At 41.0% G+C, this 15970-nt stretch overlaps 1 protein-coding gene across 15 annotated transcripts in view; it reads right to left on the bottom strand.

Annotated features, from left to right (window-relative positions):
• Positions 1–2042: 2042 nt before the first annotated feature.
• The window catches only part of nbeaa (neurobeachin a), a 150968-nt gene continuing 137040 nt past the window's right edge, over positions 2043–15970 (bottom strand). For 10 of the 15 annotated variants that reach the window (XM_021324598.2, XM_021324601.2, XM_036143011.1 and 7 more), the window contains 20 exons: positions 15639–15763; positions 15401–15556; positions 14858–14994; positions 14611–14728; positions 13404–13506; positions 13195–13310; positions 12479–12591; positions 12130–12270; positions 11907–12026; positions 10443–10595; positions 10155–10319; positions 9254–9343; positions 8466–8658; positions 8315–8386; positions 5705–5860; positions 5061–5231; positions 4863–4964; positions 4573–4769; positions 4324–4475; positions 2043–3663 (listed from right to left, as the gene is read on the bottom strand). In XM_021324598.2, the coding sequence (XP_021180273.2) occupies positions 3573–3663; positions 4324–4475; positions 4573–4769; positions 4863–4964; positions 5061–5231; positions 5705–5860; positions 8315–8386; positions 8466–8658; positions 9254–9343; positions 10155–10319; positions 10443–10595; positions 11907–12026; positions 12130–12270; positions 12479–12591; positions 13195–13310; positions 13404–13506; positions 14611–14728; positions 14858–14994; positions 15401–15556; positions 15639–15763 (2671 nt within the window). In that variant the 3' untranslated portion in view covers positions 2043–3572. The remainder of the gene's footprint in view (positions 3664–4323; positions 4476–4572; positions 4770–4862; positions 4965–5060; positions 5232–5704; positions 5861–8314; positions 8387–8465; positions 8659–9253; positions 9344–10154; positions 10320–10442; positions 10596–11906; positions 12027–12129; positions 12271–12478; positions 12592–13194; positions 13311–13403; positions 13507–14610; positions 14729–14857; positions 14995–15400; positions 15557–15638; positions 15764–15970) is intronic. The other 5 variants (XM_021324602.2, XM_036143013.1, XM_036143014.1 and 2 more) reach the window with 1 other exon arrangement.

The raw sequence follows: 15970 nt of genomic DNA, 5'->3' as shown, positions 1-15970 counted from the left end.
GCTCCTGTGGCGTCTGATGCCCGTCTGCAACGAACCTGAAGCAGGAGGTTTCTCTGCTGCCGTCAAGCCCTTATCTGTACACCAGCATGACAACCCCGGCAAAGGTCAGTTACCGTGTTCAGCAAGTCAAAAGAACTGTTCGGAGTTCTTTGACTTGGGGATAAAACTGGCGTATCTCTGTATGTCTTAAGCCTTAAGAAAAATGTGTAAAAAGCGTAAAAAAAAAAAATCATTCTTATTGCATTAACAATAGCCTACTGTGTAGAATTTAGTAAGGAATCAAACCTTTAAATTAAGTATTTATCCGGTGAGGGGAGATGAGTGGCTCGCCGTCTGTGGCGACCCATTAAAGGGAAAAAGCCGAAGGAAGATTTTTTTTTTTCCAGTGATTCACAAAGTCCCTGGTGGCACAATTATTGCAAAATTATACTTTGTACAATCCTGTTTTGCCAGTAGGACAGTCCTTGATCTTTTCCATCTAGTTTTGCAGCAGAGTTCACAAGATCTTTATTCAAAAATCACCATGCATGTCAAAGACGCCATGATGCCATCGAACAAGACTCCCTAAGCATCTAGAAAAGAAAACAGAACCAAAGCATCAAATATTATACTGTACTTAACACTGAGCAAGAAGTGGTTTTCCACAGCTATAGTTTAACAAACTAAATATTTAAGTTTGTGATGATAGGACAGAAAAAACTTTTTTGTCCTGGTATATCTCCCAAGCAACCAGTTGCATTCCAACTGCATTAAGTGCAGTTGGAATGCACTTAATGGTTGTTATGAATACTTGGTGACTTCAACATGCCATTTTCACTGCATTTCTCTAACACTGAGCTTTGAGGCTGTTGCCTCCCGTACCGCCCTCCTCACTGCATGAGGTGATGTGATAAACCTGGGTCAAACCTTGTTTGTCACTGTTCCAGCTGCTTTAAGGTTATTAATAGTTGCTCTAAATGTGCGTCAATATAGACAAGTGAGGCTTATTCTCAAGTATCTAGCGCTTGAATAAGAGCAACCCACGTCCACGTTAGTTAGTTAGGGCATGGCTTCTGTCAGGTCATGTTTAAACGTTTGGCAACGCAGGAAGTCAAGGAGTACTACTTTAAACTCTCTGAGCTAAAAAGATAACGTTTAGATTTTATTTTTTAAAAACGCTTTGATGAAATTATTTTACAGGGAGTTTTAGGGAAGTCAGTAAGTGCTGCACTATTTTTCTTTTCACACCGACTGAACTTACTCAAAAAAAATCTAGTTTTTAGATTTTTTTTTTCCTCCAAACACTTTCAGAGTGAAAGTATGCTGCTGCACTACAAGATCATTTTTTTTAAAGGATTGTTATACACCTGTAGCAGGGAATGTCGTCTTGTTCACGAGTGATAGGACGGAAATGGAGATGGACGGAAGGATTGGTGAAGCTCTGGTCTGTTGTGGCGAAGAAAGAGATCAGGCCAAAAAAATAAAAAAAAAGCTCCCGTTTTACCGCTCCGTCTACGTTCCGACCCACACCTGTAGTTGTGAGGATCATGACTGAAAGGATGAGATCCCGGATACGAGCCGCTGCTTCTCCGCATCGAAAGGAGCCAGTTGTAGTGGTTTGGGCATCTGATCAGGATGTCATCTGGATGACTGCCCTTGGGTTTTTTTTTCAGGGACTGTCTATCCTGTCTGGCCTGGGAACGCCTTGGGATCCCTCAGAAGGAGCTGGAGGATTCGATGGGGAGAGCGATGTCTGGGTTTCTCTCCTGTTGCCCCAGTGGGCTGATCTTGGATAAGCAAGACAATGGATGGATGGATGGATGTAGCAGGGAGCCAATGATGGTTAAATGTTCTGTATATTGAAAGAACAATGTTGCATTTTCATCCAACTTGAATCATTTCTCCTAAGACGAAGGAATGTAATAGACAACCAACAAACAATGTGCTAAATTAAAAGTCCAGACCTCAAATTCTTTGCATATTTTATTTTTCTTATGATTTTTTTTCCCAACTCACACATGTCATATTTTACATCTTTGCAATAAAACATGAATACAATAGTATTTTTTTTTTTACGGTTTCATAGATCCAAAAATATTTAAGCTTTTTTTTTTGGATACGTAAGTTTGAACCTGTCGATAAGAGTATGTGCATGTGCGCGTTTGATCATGATGGCTTCACACATACAGTACGTGTCACACGCCGTCCTCTCTCCTCCTCGCCGTCTCTATCAGCTACAGAATCATGATATTGCTTACAACTGTGAGGTTGTAAAACTGAAGAATCACACATGAGCGCGACGGTTTTTTCCTAAAGTACAAACATCGATGCACAAATAATCCCCCGGAGGAAGAAATAAATGAAAACGAACGTGTGGAGCCTAAACAGAAAGGCGGCCGACCAGAAAGAACCAAGCTAATAAATAATGATATGTGATTGGTGCAAAGTGCAGATACAAAACAAACTTTTACAACTGAGGTGTTTCTCTTTTTTTGTCTACTTTTTTTTTTTAAATAATCAACAAACGTGGGTATGTGAAGGTTTCCTTTGCACGTTCAGTACCATTCAGCCCAGAAAGCCTCCTGCCAAGCCTCAACCAAGACCTTATGTACATATTTGACAAAACAATCACCAAATATACAAAGGAAATCATGTCAGTCTCGTGTTTGTCATCCTCGGTGGCACAGAAAAAAAAAGAAGAGCTCTTTATAATAACCGTCTTCAGCAAAAAAAAAAAAATTAAAATAAAATAAAATAAAAAATAAGCAAAAGGAAAAAAAAACTTGATACCACCATTTTTACCATCAGTCTTGTCGACATTATAATAATTATTACACAGTATTTTACATACAGCAAGTCATTAATAAATTAAAGGTGAGAAGCGCAGTTTGTGCAGTGAAAGAACGAGTGTGACTCTGATGGAGGAAGAGCCTTATTTACATAAAATCAGATTTGGGTAAAAAAAAAAACAACAACAACAATAATAATAATAACCTAGGCAGATAAAATTAAAGAAGATTAAAAACCAAATCAACATTCTGGATCGTTTTTCAGGGCTAAATTTAAGATCAAGCCAATAGCACCGACTTCTGGACAATGTTTAGAGGCTGGTGCATCAGTTTAGAGACAAGAAAATAATTTGAATTTATAGTCCACCCAAATAATGAATAAACAAAACTCCAAAAAAGTTAGAAATTAAACAAAGGGAAAGAAAAAGTAAAGAAAGAAAAAAAAGACTTGAGTATGCGATGATTTAAACGTACCAGGAACAGTGAAATCGATCTGTCCCGTGAGGATCGACCTCTGCTTCGCTCGCCCTCTGCCCTCATGTCGCAGCCACTCTGTTGTTTTACTGAAGCAGGTTTTTTCGGTGTGTGTCTTCTGGTTATTATGCGTCTGTGGTTACACACGTGTGCACAGAGGAAGCCGTTCCCCAGCAGCGCCGTCGCATCCTCAATGCAAGGGAATAGAGCCTAAGGTCTGAAACTAAATAGTCCTTTTGTCTCGGTACCTGCGGTTCCTCCTCCTTCGTGATGCTGAGGCACAGCAGCGATGCAGCACTCCTTCCCCTTGTCCAACTCATGCCGTCCGCCTCAGTACCTGTTCTGGTGTTCGTAGTGCCAGCGGTTGAAGTCGATGTTGAACGCCACGATGCTTCCGGAGGCCATGCCGGTTATTAAAGTCCTGCAAGGGGGAGGGTAGAGAAATAGCATCTGTAGCATCAACTGGGCACAGTCCCACAGGAAACAAATATCATTATCAGAGGGATGAAAAATAATTCCCTTTTCGTCTTCATTTTTATACCACACTTAGCTTTTAATGTCTTATGTTTTAATATATTGGATTAAATATATTTATTAAAGAGCAGCAAATTTTTCAAACCAACCTGACTCTGTGTAGAAAAACTACACATGCCCTTATCAATCATGAATTAATTGTCCATAATCACAAAAATCAGAAAAACTGGGTTCATTACAGATGCTAGACGGCAAGTGTTGCTTCCTGAGGTGGAACAACCAGATATATAGCTCAGCCTTCGTCTACCTATGTCAAAAATAATAAAGTTTTTAACTTTTCAACATGCTCTAATAGCGTTTTACATAGGCTACACTTATGTTAACATCCCATTATTTTATAAAATATCCCTCTTTGGTCTCAGCTGCTCGGACAGATTTAACTTAACTTAAATCTTATTTATACTAACGGGATGTGCTAATGCTAATTTAGACTGATCAACATGCGTTGACCCATTAAACCTATAGCGTTCACAGCATTTTGCCACTTTAGTTTCGGTGTTGATTCCACTCATTTTGTTGGCGGGTCAGTCCCCGTGTCCCGGTGTACCTCTGGTCATGTGAGAGGTCCATGGCCCGGATGCCGGCGTCGCAGCCTGGATAGATGTAAAGCTGTTTGAAGTCACACGCCTGCCACACCTCCACCACTCCGTTATCGCCTCCGGTCACCAAGTTCTGGCCGTCGCTACTCAACAAGATGGCCTAAAAGGGGAGGCGCAGCGGAGGTTAGGGGGCGGCAACGAGGAGCCGACGAACAGCGACAGCCCGTTTTACACGAGCGGCGTAGCAGCGGCCTTACCCGGGAGGAATCGTTGACTTCCATTTGCGCCAGCAGCTTGCCGTTTATGCTGAAGTTGCAGAAGCGGCCTCTCTCGTAATAGATGATGCAGTGTCCCTCGCTGGAGACTGAGATGAGGCGAGGCTGCATGCAAAGCTCCGGACCCTCCAGGGCCCTCAACAAGTCGCCCGTGATGGTGTGGACCAGGCACGGGCCCTCTGAGGAGCAGGAATGAAGGCGACTTAGTAGCATCAAATTAGTTGGATGCCTTGCTTTAATTTGAATTATTCAAATAAGTAAATGTCACCGACCTTTGGCACCACTAATAACCAGCCCAAGCTCTGCGCAGACAGAAACACACACCACCTCATGGTCATGTCCCGTCAGCACCGCCCTGGGAGCGGGGTAGTCACCTGGAGGAAACACATGCCCGTGAAAATTCGAGCTGTTAAGCGCTAAACATCATCAGAGCGACCCACGCAGACGTCTCCACCCGTGACGCCACTCACTGTTATTAGGGTTATCCCCGATAATATGGTGCCGTCCACTCCAGTACCACAGAAGAAGAGTGGCGTCTCTGGAGCCGGACACGATGTAGCAGTCCCCTCCGATGTAGGACTCTGACCGGGCCAGGCACGTCACCACGTCCCAGTGGCCGAAAACTATCTGGGTCAGCTTTCCTGTAGAGAAGAGGGGGGGGGGGGGGGGGGGCATTGCAGTCAACGTGTGTCCTCTGCTCAGACGCTGGGAGGTCATGGCTACTTAACTCAGGGATGAAAATAAACCACGACAGAAGGATAGGCAAGGCAAGGCAAGGCAAATTTATTTATATAGCACAATTCAGTAAAAAGACAACGCAAAGTGATTTTCATGATTAAAATATAGCAAAATAAAACAGAATAAAAGCATGTAGGAATAAAATGTAGATAGAAAATAAAACATTAAAAAAAAACACTAGTGGTGTTTCAGTTCACTAGAACAGTTGAAAGCAATCCTAAACAAATGGATAAACAAGCCAGCTGAATTAGCACAAGTGTCTTTCCTTTTTTTTTAATGCTGTGGTTAAATATTTCATTGTATTTGCAATATACGAGCTTTGAACATCAAACAACACACAGAACATGTCTGTTAAATATCCACATGACCAACCAACCGGTTTCAGTCGAGTAAACTCGGAAGCTCTTGTCCCAAAAGCCGCAGACCAGGATGTAGCGGTTGTCGGCCGTGACCACAAAGCAGTGCGTGTTAATCTGGATGCTCTGGTCCACCAGGTCGGTGATCTGCCGCTTGTTCACGCCTGAGTTGTTCGCTACAGGGGAAGCACAGGGAGGTTCATGATGGAAGAAGGCAGACAAAAACGGCACAAGGCAGCAGTTTAGTTTGGAGCAATGATTGCAGATCAGTAGATTTAAGGGTCATTTAGAAGTAAAAATGTGGCCACCACACTAATTGGCACCACCGGTAAGGATGTGGAAAAACTATATAATCATATAACAGCCTTCAAGATTAGCAGATGTTTTGATCTCTATAAATCAGGAATAACCTCTCACCTAAATGTGCTCGTATCCACAGTCAGAGCAATCACTGGTCTTAACCTTTAGCTTCACGTGAACTAGCTCCTTTTCCTATTATTGATTTTATTCAGCAATGCACCACCTCTCGCAGATTGCGATCATCGAACCAGAACCTTTTAACAGTTTGTCGTACGCAGTTCGGGGCTTGAGGCTCATATCTCCCAACTGTGTGGTAACCAGACTCTAAAGAGTTTGCAACTGTGGATTCTTTTGCACTGCTGCTTCTTTAATCCAAGAAGTTTTTAATTAGACTTAGACTTTTGTTAAATTGTTTGGGTTCTGTATTTATAGGCAATGAATGTCTGATTTTGTTTCATTTGTGACATTTTTACCTGCTTTTCGTCTTGCTAGTTTACAGTGAGTCAGATGGTAACTGAGGTAGAATAACCACTAATCAAAGTTCACGATAGAGCGCTGTAGCAAAGAGTTGCATTATGGGGTCACAAAGTCTCATAAAGAATCATTAGACACTATCAAAAGGATTTGCCAGAGTAGCCGTTTCCTGTCCTACCATCACAGATGTAAGCAAGTTTGCTAAACTCCACTGGGGCTTTAACTGGGGCTTTGTGTTTTCTTTCCAGATTAAACTAAGACTGAGCTTCTAGGCAACAAACTTTTCCAAGCGGGTGCAGCATGAAGCAAAGTGTGAATAAAAAGGCTCAAAATGCCCACTGTTAATTATGGTGGATGATCTGTGATGCTGTGGGACTTTTCTCTTTATAAGGCCTTATTAGAGCGCATGGCATTATAAACTCTTAGAAAAACCACGATGCTTAAAGGGTACATATCAGGCAAAATCCACTTTAGCCCTGAAATACATTTTGTTGTGTACTTGGAGTCTCTAGGAGTGTAGAAAATTTGAATGTAGTCTCTCCAGGTGCTGCGAATATATCTTTATACTCTGTTAGGGCCAAATTTTTTCAAGCCGTTCAGTTTTCCCTATTAGGGTTTTCTGAACAATAATGTCACAGTATTTGCTGTGGCGTCGCTAAACAAGGTCATTGATTTCCATCTTAAAATTTTCACAAATCTCCCAATTTTTTTCTCGCCACGATTTTGAAGTTCAAACTGAAAGACGTTGATGTGTACACATGAAAATGTTCGGTTGTTGGGTGAATTAACCCACAAAACCCATTACATTGTCCCCCAGCGTACTACAAAAATGGCAGAACGGGGTGGAGCCTGGAGGGGGGCGGGTGTGAAGTGCCTTATTTTCATTTAAAGAGACAGCACCAAAACGAGTTGCTCTCAGATGAACTCCAGAACAAGGGGTGAACTAACAAGGAACTCAGGCTAGGAGGATTGCAGTTCCACTTTATATAGACCACAAGTGGATGATTTCAATGTGAAAAGGAAGGCATCAAAAGGTAAGATAGGTGCCCTTTAAAAAAAAAAACAAAGACTCATCATTTTGTAAGAGATGAGATTACAGAGACTGAACTGCAAAGTTGGTTGCCATGGAAATGACAGTTAAACGGACTCTGAAGGCAAAAAGTCTGACATACTTAGAATGGACAGAATGACTGTTAGGGGTGATATGTGTCAGCAAGGACGTCTGCATTACTGCATGATCTTCTCCACCAATGTGAACGCTGATATCATACTGTGCACGCCCTGAATGGGTGGACACATGCTTGGTATTTAATGTCTGTCTATGAGAACAAACAGGGTTCTTCTCAGATGCCGGTTGCTTTCTGAATCTGTTCCAACATTCCTCCGCCTTTTAGATTAAATATGGAAAAATATAGTTACGGCTTGAAGAGTCTTTTTATTACTAAAGAAGTCTACAACGCAAACACCACTTTATCAGATAAAAGAACCAGGGGAGGCTGAGAACAGGTCGATAGTCTGAACAATTTGTTCGATATGGTGCCGTCTCAACACAGAAAAGGTTCTCTAAATACAGAACCATCTGTCTTTCATGGCCAACTCAGGCCATCACTAAGTAAAGGTCCCGAAATGGAAAACTGTATATATATATATATATATATATATATATATTATATATATATTATATATATATTATATATATATTATATATATATTATATATATATATATATATATATATATATACACAGTTTTTTTTTTTTTTTTTTTTTTTTCTCCCAGTAGGAACACACAACTGCTATATAAAAAACAACAACTAATAATTCATTTTATCTGCTGTTCAGGTGTTTTTTCACTGACCTATGAGGGGATCCATCTCTATTGGTAGATGGTGGGCCTGTTCTAGCGAGTATCCTGGAGCTCCACGGAGGCCTGAACAGACAGACATCACAGTCACGTATACGGACGAGGGAGTTTTATCACAACAACTTAAGTCCACCGCAGCACTCACCGACGGTGTTGTGCCAGCGGTTCACGGCAAACAGCCGGCTACACGTGACGGTGACGGCAGCCGGGATGCTGAGGTGGGGCAGCGTGTTGGCTGCAACGTGGGTGACAGGGGAGTTGGAGGGGAACTTGAGCACCATGATGACATCCTGCTGCATCTGATCCTTAAACATCAGAGGGCTCTGGGGAAGGAAACACTGGTGAGACAGACAGAGAGGAAAGAGAGAATAGGACAGAGAGAGGAAGAGGAGGGAAGGTCAAGGTATATGATGGAGGAAGGGTTGGAGATGAAGGAATAAGGAGAGACAGAACGGATGGGACAAAGGGAGGGGAGGGAAAAGGTAAATTAGTGGGAGCACAGGGTCAGAGCAGGTTCACACACTGAGGAGGCTTGAAAACCAGGAGAGGGGGTGAAGGAGCTGGCTGGTCAGGGTTCGGGACTGACAGGTTTGGGTTTGACATGTGGAGACATCGAGGCCTCACACTGCTGAGGACAGCAGGAGGACAGAGCTAGAACTAAAACAATAAAACATTATTACATACGCCTGTATGTAATAGAAACCTTACTTGACAACATAAGAAATTCAGTAAACGCATAACTGGACTGGAAATATGGGACAATTGAGCCAATATGTTACAGAAATCCAAAACTGTGCATTCATCAAAACAGAAAAAAACATGACAAGAAGCATGTTTCTGTTCACAACAGCTACAGCTAGATGGTATTCTTACTCTGCGGTCACTTTAGAGCGATTAAAACTAATGTATGTGCCGCAGCAGCTGTTGTCTCACCAGGTGCATGGCGGAGGAGCGAGGCGGGTGCGGCTCTATCAGCAGCTGGGAGGGGACCTGACCGCTGAGCTGAATCTGACCCTCAATCACCTGAAGACAAACGACACAGAGACGGTGTTAAAGCAGAAGGAAATGTATATCTGAACCAGCTTGTCTTGTCAAAAATACCATCAGACCATCTCTAAAGGTCCACTAACAGTTCTGTCAGTAAATTCTTCCACCTGACCAGTGGATCTGTGCAGCTCCTCCAGAGTTACCGTCGGCTTCTCTGTAATCCATTATCTTCAGAGGATGGTGTTTTCTAGACGGACCTTTCTTTAATCCTCTCCACCACTCTATCTCTAAGATGTCTGCTAGGTTCCTCTGTCTTCATGATGTTCTTTATGTAATCTGCTCTGACTAATCTCTCAGGCCTTCCCAGAACAGTTGTAACAATACTGGGATTAAATGACATACAGGCAGAAGTTTATTTCTAAAGCCGGATTGGTTACCGCTGATTTTATTCAGTGGAATTAGTTTAAGAGTTTGATTACAAATGGACGCATGCTTTTAAGATTTCTATTTCCAAAAAAGACATATTTAGAAACCCATGTATCTTTTTCCTTTTACTTCACTATTATGCACTAGTTTGTGTTGGTGTATTATATAAAATCCCAATAAAAATACCAGGAAGTTTGTAGTTTTACAGTAACAAAATGTGCAAAATTTCAAAGCATATGGATACTTTTGGAAAGGACTGTGCATCTATGGTATGGCTTTGCATCTATTCAAAATTGAACTGAATGCACAATACAGTTTCATTAATGCAGTATTACCCTGTATGATCTTAAATAACTGTGACGTCAGAACCGAGATTTTGTCAAATTCTTGATAACATGTGAATCTAAGAAGGGTGTCCGACCTCACGCTGTGCTGTGTCCAGATTGTCCAAGTTTATAGCTCCCTCATAGGACAGGAAGTTGAACACGTTGAGAGCTCGGACCGCTTCTGGCCCTCGCTGCTTGTAGCCAAAAATGAGATCGATCCACTGGTGAAGCTGACACGAGACAAACTCGCTCTCCAATGCCTGAGTGGAGTGAGGGGTAAAGGCAGGGAGTGAGACTAAGAGGAGGTCGAGAACATCGTTTGTGTCCATAGGGTCGATCTGAAAAGGTGTTTGTGTGTTTTTAGAAATGAGGGCATCTCCTACCATTCTGTTTATGCGGACAAAGTCTTCAGGTTTCTTTGCCCAGACAGGAAGCTCCACGTCGCTCACAGGAACGCCGTCATCACGCACGCCGAGTTCGTACTCGTTACTGTTTACAAACATCTCTGGCAAGTAGTAAAACTCCGGTATCAGCTCCTATATGACAGGAAAAACATTATATTATTCATCATTTAATTCATCTTTATACTAATCAATTAAATCCTGTTATCAGCTGTAGAAAAGGCTACACAACGGTAGTTGTTAATTTATCCAAGCTGAATAGCATCATCGAGAGCCACCATCCAATACATACATAAATCATTAGAATTATTCAAATTTGTCATAATTTAAATGAAACCCAATAAAGACAATAAAGAAATTAATGGATTGATGAATTCATTCATACAACTAATGTATTCACAATTAGCTGTGCGCTGTTAAAATAATCTAATAAATTCATAAGTGAAAAAATATTCATATGAAGTCTTTTGTTAAAACTGCACATCCTTATTTTATTATTTCTTTCATTATTGTGCAGTTGCTGTGCCACTCTTCACTGGGAATCATTTTAACTTGTCATTTTAAGATAGTTAAACAGTCCCCATCATCTGATTGGCTAACCTCCACAGCAATCCACCAATCACTTTATGCAGGGGTAGAGTTAGCCCCGCCTACTAAATGGCCAGAACTAAGTGAGTGGATGAAGAAGCGAATTAGTGAATGAATGAAAAACAAAATTGTAGACAATGATAATGAATAGTGTATAGATAACTTGCTGTGCAGGTTGGTCAGTCAGATTTAAGGTCAGCTTAACTTAGTGACCGTTTCCCTTCTTTCATGTTGCACTGTAGCACATTGACCATTATACAAGTAATCAAATAAAAATAGATATCTTTAAAAGATTGTTACATTTAATTGAGAACTTGCTGAATAGGAAAAAAATAATGAATACATTTATTGCACTCTTCTACAAATCTATTTGATGTTTTGATGTCTTTATTTGGTTTATTGTTGTTTCAAAATTTTTATTTTGTAAAGTGGCCTTGACTGTTTTGAAGGGCGCTTATAAATACAATTATTACTATTATTATAGACTTATTACCCTGGACAGGTAGCCAATCCATCACAGGGCACTTATTTTTTTTAGTCATAATTGTATATAGATCATTACTGTGGCAATTTTGGTTATTTTTGTCTGAATAGCACATATGTCAGCTATAAATGGATGCAACCCTGAGGAGAACCTGTTAGTAGCCCCTCATACGTTACACCCTACTACCTCATTTTCTGTTATCTGTGACTCTCCTGAACGTTAAAAAAAATGTAACCTTTGTTCATTTCTGGAAAACCCTTTTATTTAGATCCCTTTATAACCCCCATGTCTCAGCACAGACTCGTTTCCTGCAGACTGAAATGTTTTTTAGGCATATTTCCGTCACCGCTCTCCCTCAGCCCATCAGAAGTTACCTTAACGTCCGCCGTGTCCCTCTGGCAGTTCCTCCACGCACGGCCGATACCAGAGAAGGCTCTCTCTGGATGGTCGAATTTACCGTCGTTGGCGTTGAGGAAAAACGTGGTGAAGGGCTCCTATGGGCACAGAAACATATCTATCACTTCAGAGGAAGCCTTTAACATTCAAACTGTATAAAACCCTAAGGGGTACTACAAAGTGATTTGCGTGAACACTTACTATTCTGACCATCCACATTAATGTGGAGTTAGCTGTGGAGTATAAGGTTGTGTAGTGGTGAGACGGTGTGCTGTCGTCGTCCCATGTTTCGTAGCGCTCTGCGTAAAACGCCGCTCGCTTGGGATTCAGAGCACCGATTGGCTGGAAGACACATACTGTTGCTGAAAACCTCCGAAAAGCATGCACTATAACGGTACTAATATCATTTTTTGTACTTTCTCTGTTTAGTCTGTAACCAACTTCTGATGAACCTGGATCTACAGAACAATAGACTTACTGTATGATCCTAATCTGCATTTTATCATTACATATTCGTTTTCTAAAAAAGTTTTAAAAACAGGGTGCTGACCTTGGAAAGGTCTCTGAAGTTGCCGGGCAGAGTGAGATCAAGCTCCTCTGAATCGTAGTTGGTCAGGACCCAAGGGAAGACGGGGTACTGGTTCAAATCATTATAGGTCCGCCCTGCAGGGACAAATGTTCAAGGACAGAGATGAAAAACTTCCGTCACGAATAGAAAGTCATAATATAAAAACACGTTTAGTTTTTGTCTTACGTCACAAGCCATAGTAGCACCCCGTAGTTTTATTATTAGACATACGTATATTGCCGGTTTACAGACAAGCCGAAATTTACATCCAATCATCAAATCCAGTTTGGGCTTTTAATGAAGTATCAGAAGAGTTGTTAGGTTCAGGGTGGAATGATTATACAAGGAATTTTCTAAACTAATATTAGGTGCACCCATTTGAATTTATGGTCAAAAATGAAGGTGTATAACAATTCAGCCGCTAATATTTGCATACACCTTTCCTGCTTTTTAGAATAATGCCCTTTAGCAAATAGCACCAAGACCACAGGGTTTTTGGTAGCCATCAAAAATGTAACGGAATAATTCTGTCTGACTGTGAAGGGCAAAGCAGCAAATAAGCAAAGAAGGTTATCAGTCAAAGATCAAATAAATACAATGAAGTATATTGGTTCAACAGATTGAAATGATTGGACTACAAAGACAAAAAAATGCATCATGCATGTTAGCAAGAACCCAGGCTTGTGAAAGGAATTTACCTGCAATTGTGTTTAGAAACATGAGGTACTCAAAGTTGGAGATCTCTCTCCTCTGCCAGCGCTGCGTCATGTTCGACGACTTGAAGAGCTGGCGAGGAGTGGCCAAGGAGATACGCCTGAGACATAAACACAAACAGAAGTGGGTTATTTACCTTTTAGTCTTTTTCTCCTTCTAAAAAAGGACACGTTGGACCCCACATGGGTTCTACCTGGCTTGTGGAAGTCCGTAACTCGTTCCCACTCCCACCCGTGGGAGACTGTAGACGACCCTTTTGACCGTTGCCTGGTCGGGAAAGTTAAACATCACAGACGCTGGAGAGAAGAAGAGAAAGCATAAGCAACATGTCAAAAATATTTAGTTCAAAATGATAATTTAGAAACTCTATTTAGACTGAGTGTAGAGCAAGGTAAGATTATCACCTCACAGAAAACAAACTCAGTTCTGTTGATTATTGTCGGCTCCTTTCTGCAATTTAGCTGAACTAAATTTACTGTTTATTCATCTGTAGGCTGAATCTATTTTAGACCTAGGTTAAACATTTAACCTAAAATGAAATTAAAGTGACTTTTTTTCAGAAAGACACATTCTATTTGATACTTTGAACAACTTTAGATTAAGTCCCAATGGGGTGTTTTTCAAACTTATGTCCTTTCACACCACCAATTCTTATTAGATTAGATATATTAAGAATTAAACCTTCATTGTTATGAGTTTGCATTTCATTTTAGTCCAGGAAATAGCTGTTGAAAACTACAACGACAACTTTTAGCCAACAAAATTAGCAGTGACTTTTCATACACAAGAGCAATGCAAAGTGCTTCCCATGACATAACAACAGCGGGGAATGAAAAACGAATTGATAAATGACTATAGTCCATAGAAGCTAGACAAGGCTGAGTAAAGAGGGCTACAAACTACCAAAAAAAAAGAAAATTAAATGTATAGAAATCTGTATGTGTTTGAATTAGTGCAATGTAGCAGAAATAAATCGTCCATGAAGCACAAATAGGTAAAACAACACGTATACAAGTTCATTAATCACAGTAATAGAATAAATCAAATAAGTATGTAAGTGAAATTACCTCTAATTAAAAGTGAAATGAAACTGCTTATATATTTCATTCAAGTCAAGTGTAGTTAGGAATAAATTATCTTAATTATCCAAAATAAGTAAAAAGTCAAATCAAGAACTAAGCTTTAATTTGTCTTTAGTCTCTCGAAAGCTGAAACAGGAAAATGACGCTGCAACCTGTTTTTTTTTGTGTATACTTTGGGTTTTATCAAAAATACCTTTATCAGAAGGTCCGAGGGATCTGCATGGTTTATCTCATCAACTGATCTAATTGATATGTAGCACTAAATAATGGTTTCATTAAAAATAAGTTGAGTTTGTGGTCGAATCTTTACAGACTTACTTCTGTTGGCCATGAAGACCTCCAGGCCTGTATTCTGCAGCAGGTAACGTCTGGAGAACACGGCTCGGATCTCGCTGAACATCCATTTGCCGTGCAAACCCTCTGAGTAAGCCAGCACCTGTCGGGGACGGACGTCATTATGCCACGCAAACAAATGAAACGGTTCATCTTTCCTCTTGTCTACTGTTTGTCTGCAGATCAGTAAAATATAAAGTAGAAGAAAAAAAAATAGGCTGCTTTCGCTCACTTTAGCGTCCATCTTCTTGAAAGCAGGATCCTCTTCATCCACTTCAAAGTAGATCTCTGTGGTGGTGATGGACAGAGTGCCTCGGGCCACCACCACCGGAGCTACCAGCTGAGCAGGAGTACTCAGAACCACAGGGCCTGCAGGAGGATGGGGGTTATATTAATTTACCTTTTCACAGCCCTGGCGGGCCTGAGCTCCAGAGAAGCAAAAATGGTCAAAGGCATCAAAACATCCGAGGAATTTCATAGAGGTTAGGATTGATTTCTGATCTGGTTTTTTTTTTTGCACCATCAGGTGTTAAAGCCATCAAGGTTTGATCTGCATCAGTTTTAGTTGCTTTTAATTAAATCTTAATAGGTCAGATGAATCAGCTGGGTTGTTAGTGCAGCTGAAAAATAAAAAAATTTAGAGGTCCAACTTGCCTTTGGAGGTAAAAAGTCGTGGACGGAAACGTACTAAAAACAAGAGTCATATACAGTTTACTGCTCAGCATGAAGGCCTCTGTGCCGCATGGTGGCGTGCCTTTCTCTGTCTCCATCTTACCGGCGAGGTTATCGATCTCTTTTTCCTGCAGCAGACTAACAGCGTCATCGTCTCCCTCCAGCATCAACTCGGCCTCGGGATTCTGGGCGACCACCGACTGACTGCGGAAGGTCTTCTTCGACTTCAGGCCCCCTTCCTCCTCATCCTCCTCTGTGCCTGTGTTACACAATCAGTGAGAAGCTGCACAAAACTTTTTATTTTAATTTAATTTTTCTTTTCAATAAACCAAATTACTGACCGTAGTCATCCAGAGTTTTTAGTGAAACGTCAGCGTGTGTGGATCCAAAGGCATTTCTCACAAATCTTCTCCTCCTCCTGAGGTCATCCTCCCAGTAATCCAAACGCCAGAAGTCGTGTAGTTGGCTGGAGAACAGGGAGGGGAGAAGCTGCTGTGAGTATTTTATGGAGTGAGTCAAAAGTTTTCATTCTGGAACATTTAGGAGATTAAAGTTTAAGGGGGAAGGTTTTTCTCAGGAAGCCGTTCCAGGATTATAAACACAATAAACTAACTTAAGTGGAGAAATCACACAAATAGGCTCATGAATCAACACAAAGGTAAAAGTCCAGACT

This window comes from Fundulus heteroclitus, chromosome 11 (assembly GCF_011125445.2).
Source record: "Fundulus heteroclitus isolate FHET01 chromosome 11, MU-UCD_Fhet_4.1, whole genome shotgun sequence".
NCBI classification, from domain to species: domain Eukaryota; kingdom Metazoa; phylum Chordata; class Actinopteri; order Cyprinodontiformes; family Fundulidae; genus Fundulus; species Fundulus heteroclitus.
This window is presented reverse-complemented; position numbering and strand designations above follow the sequence as displayed.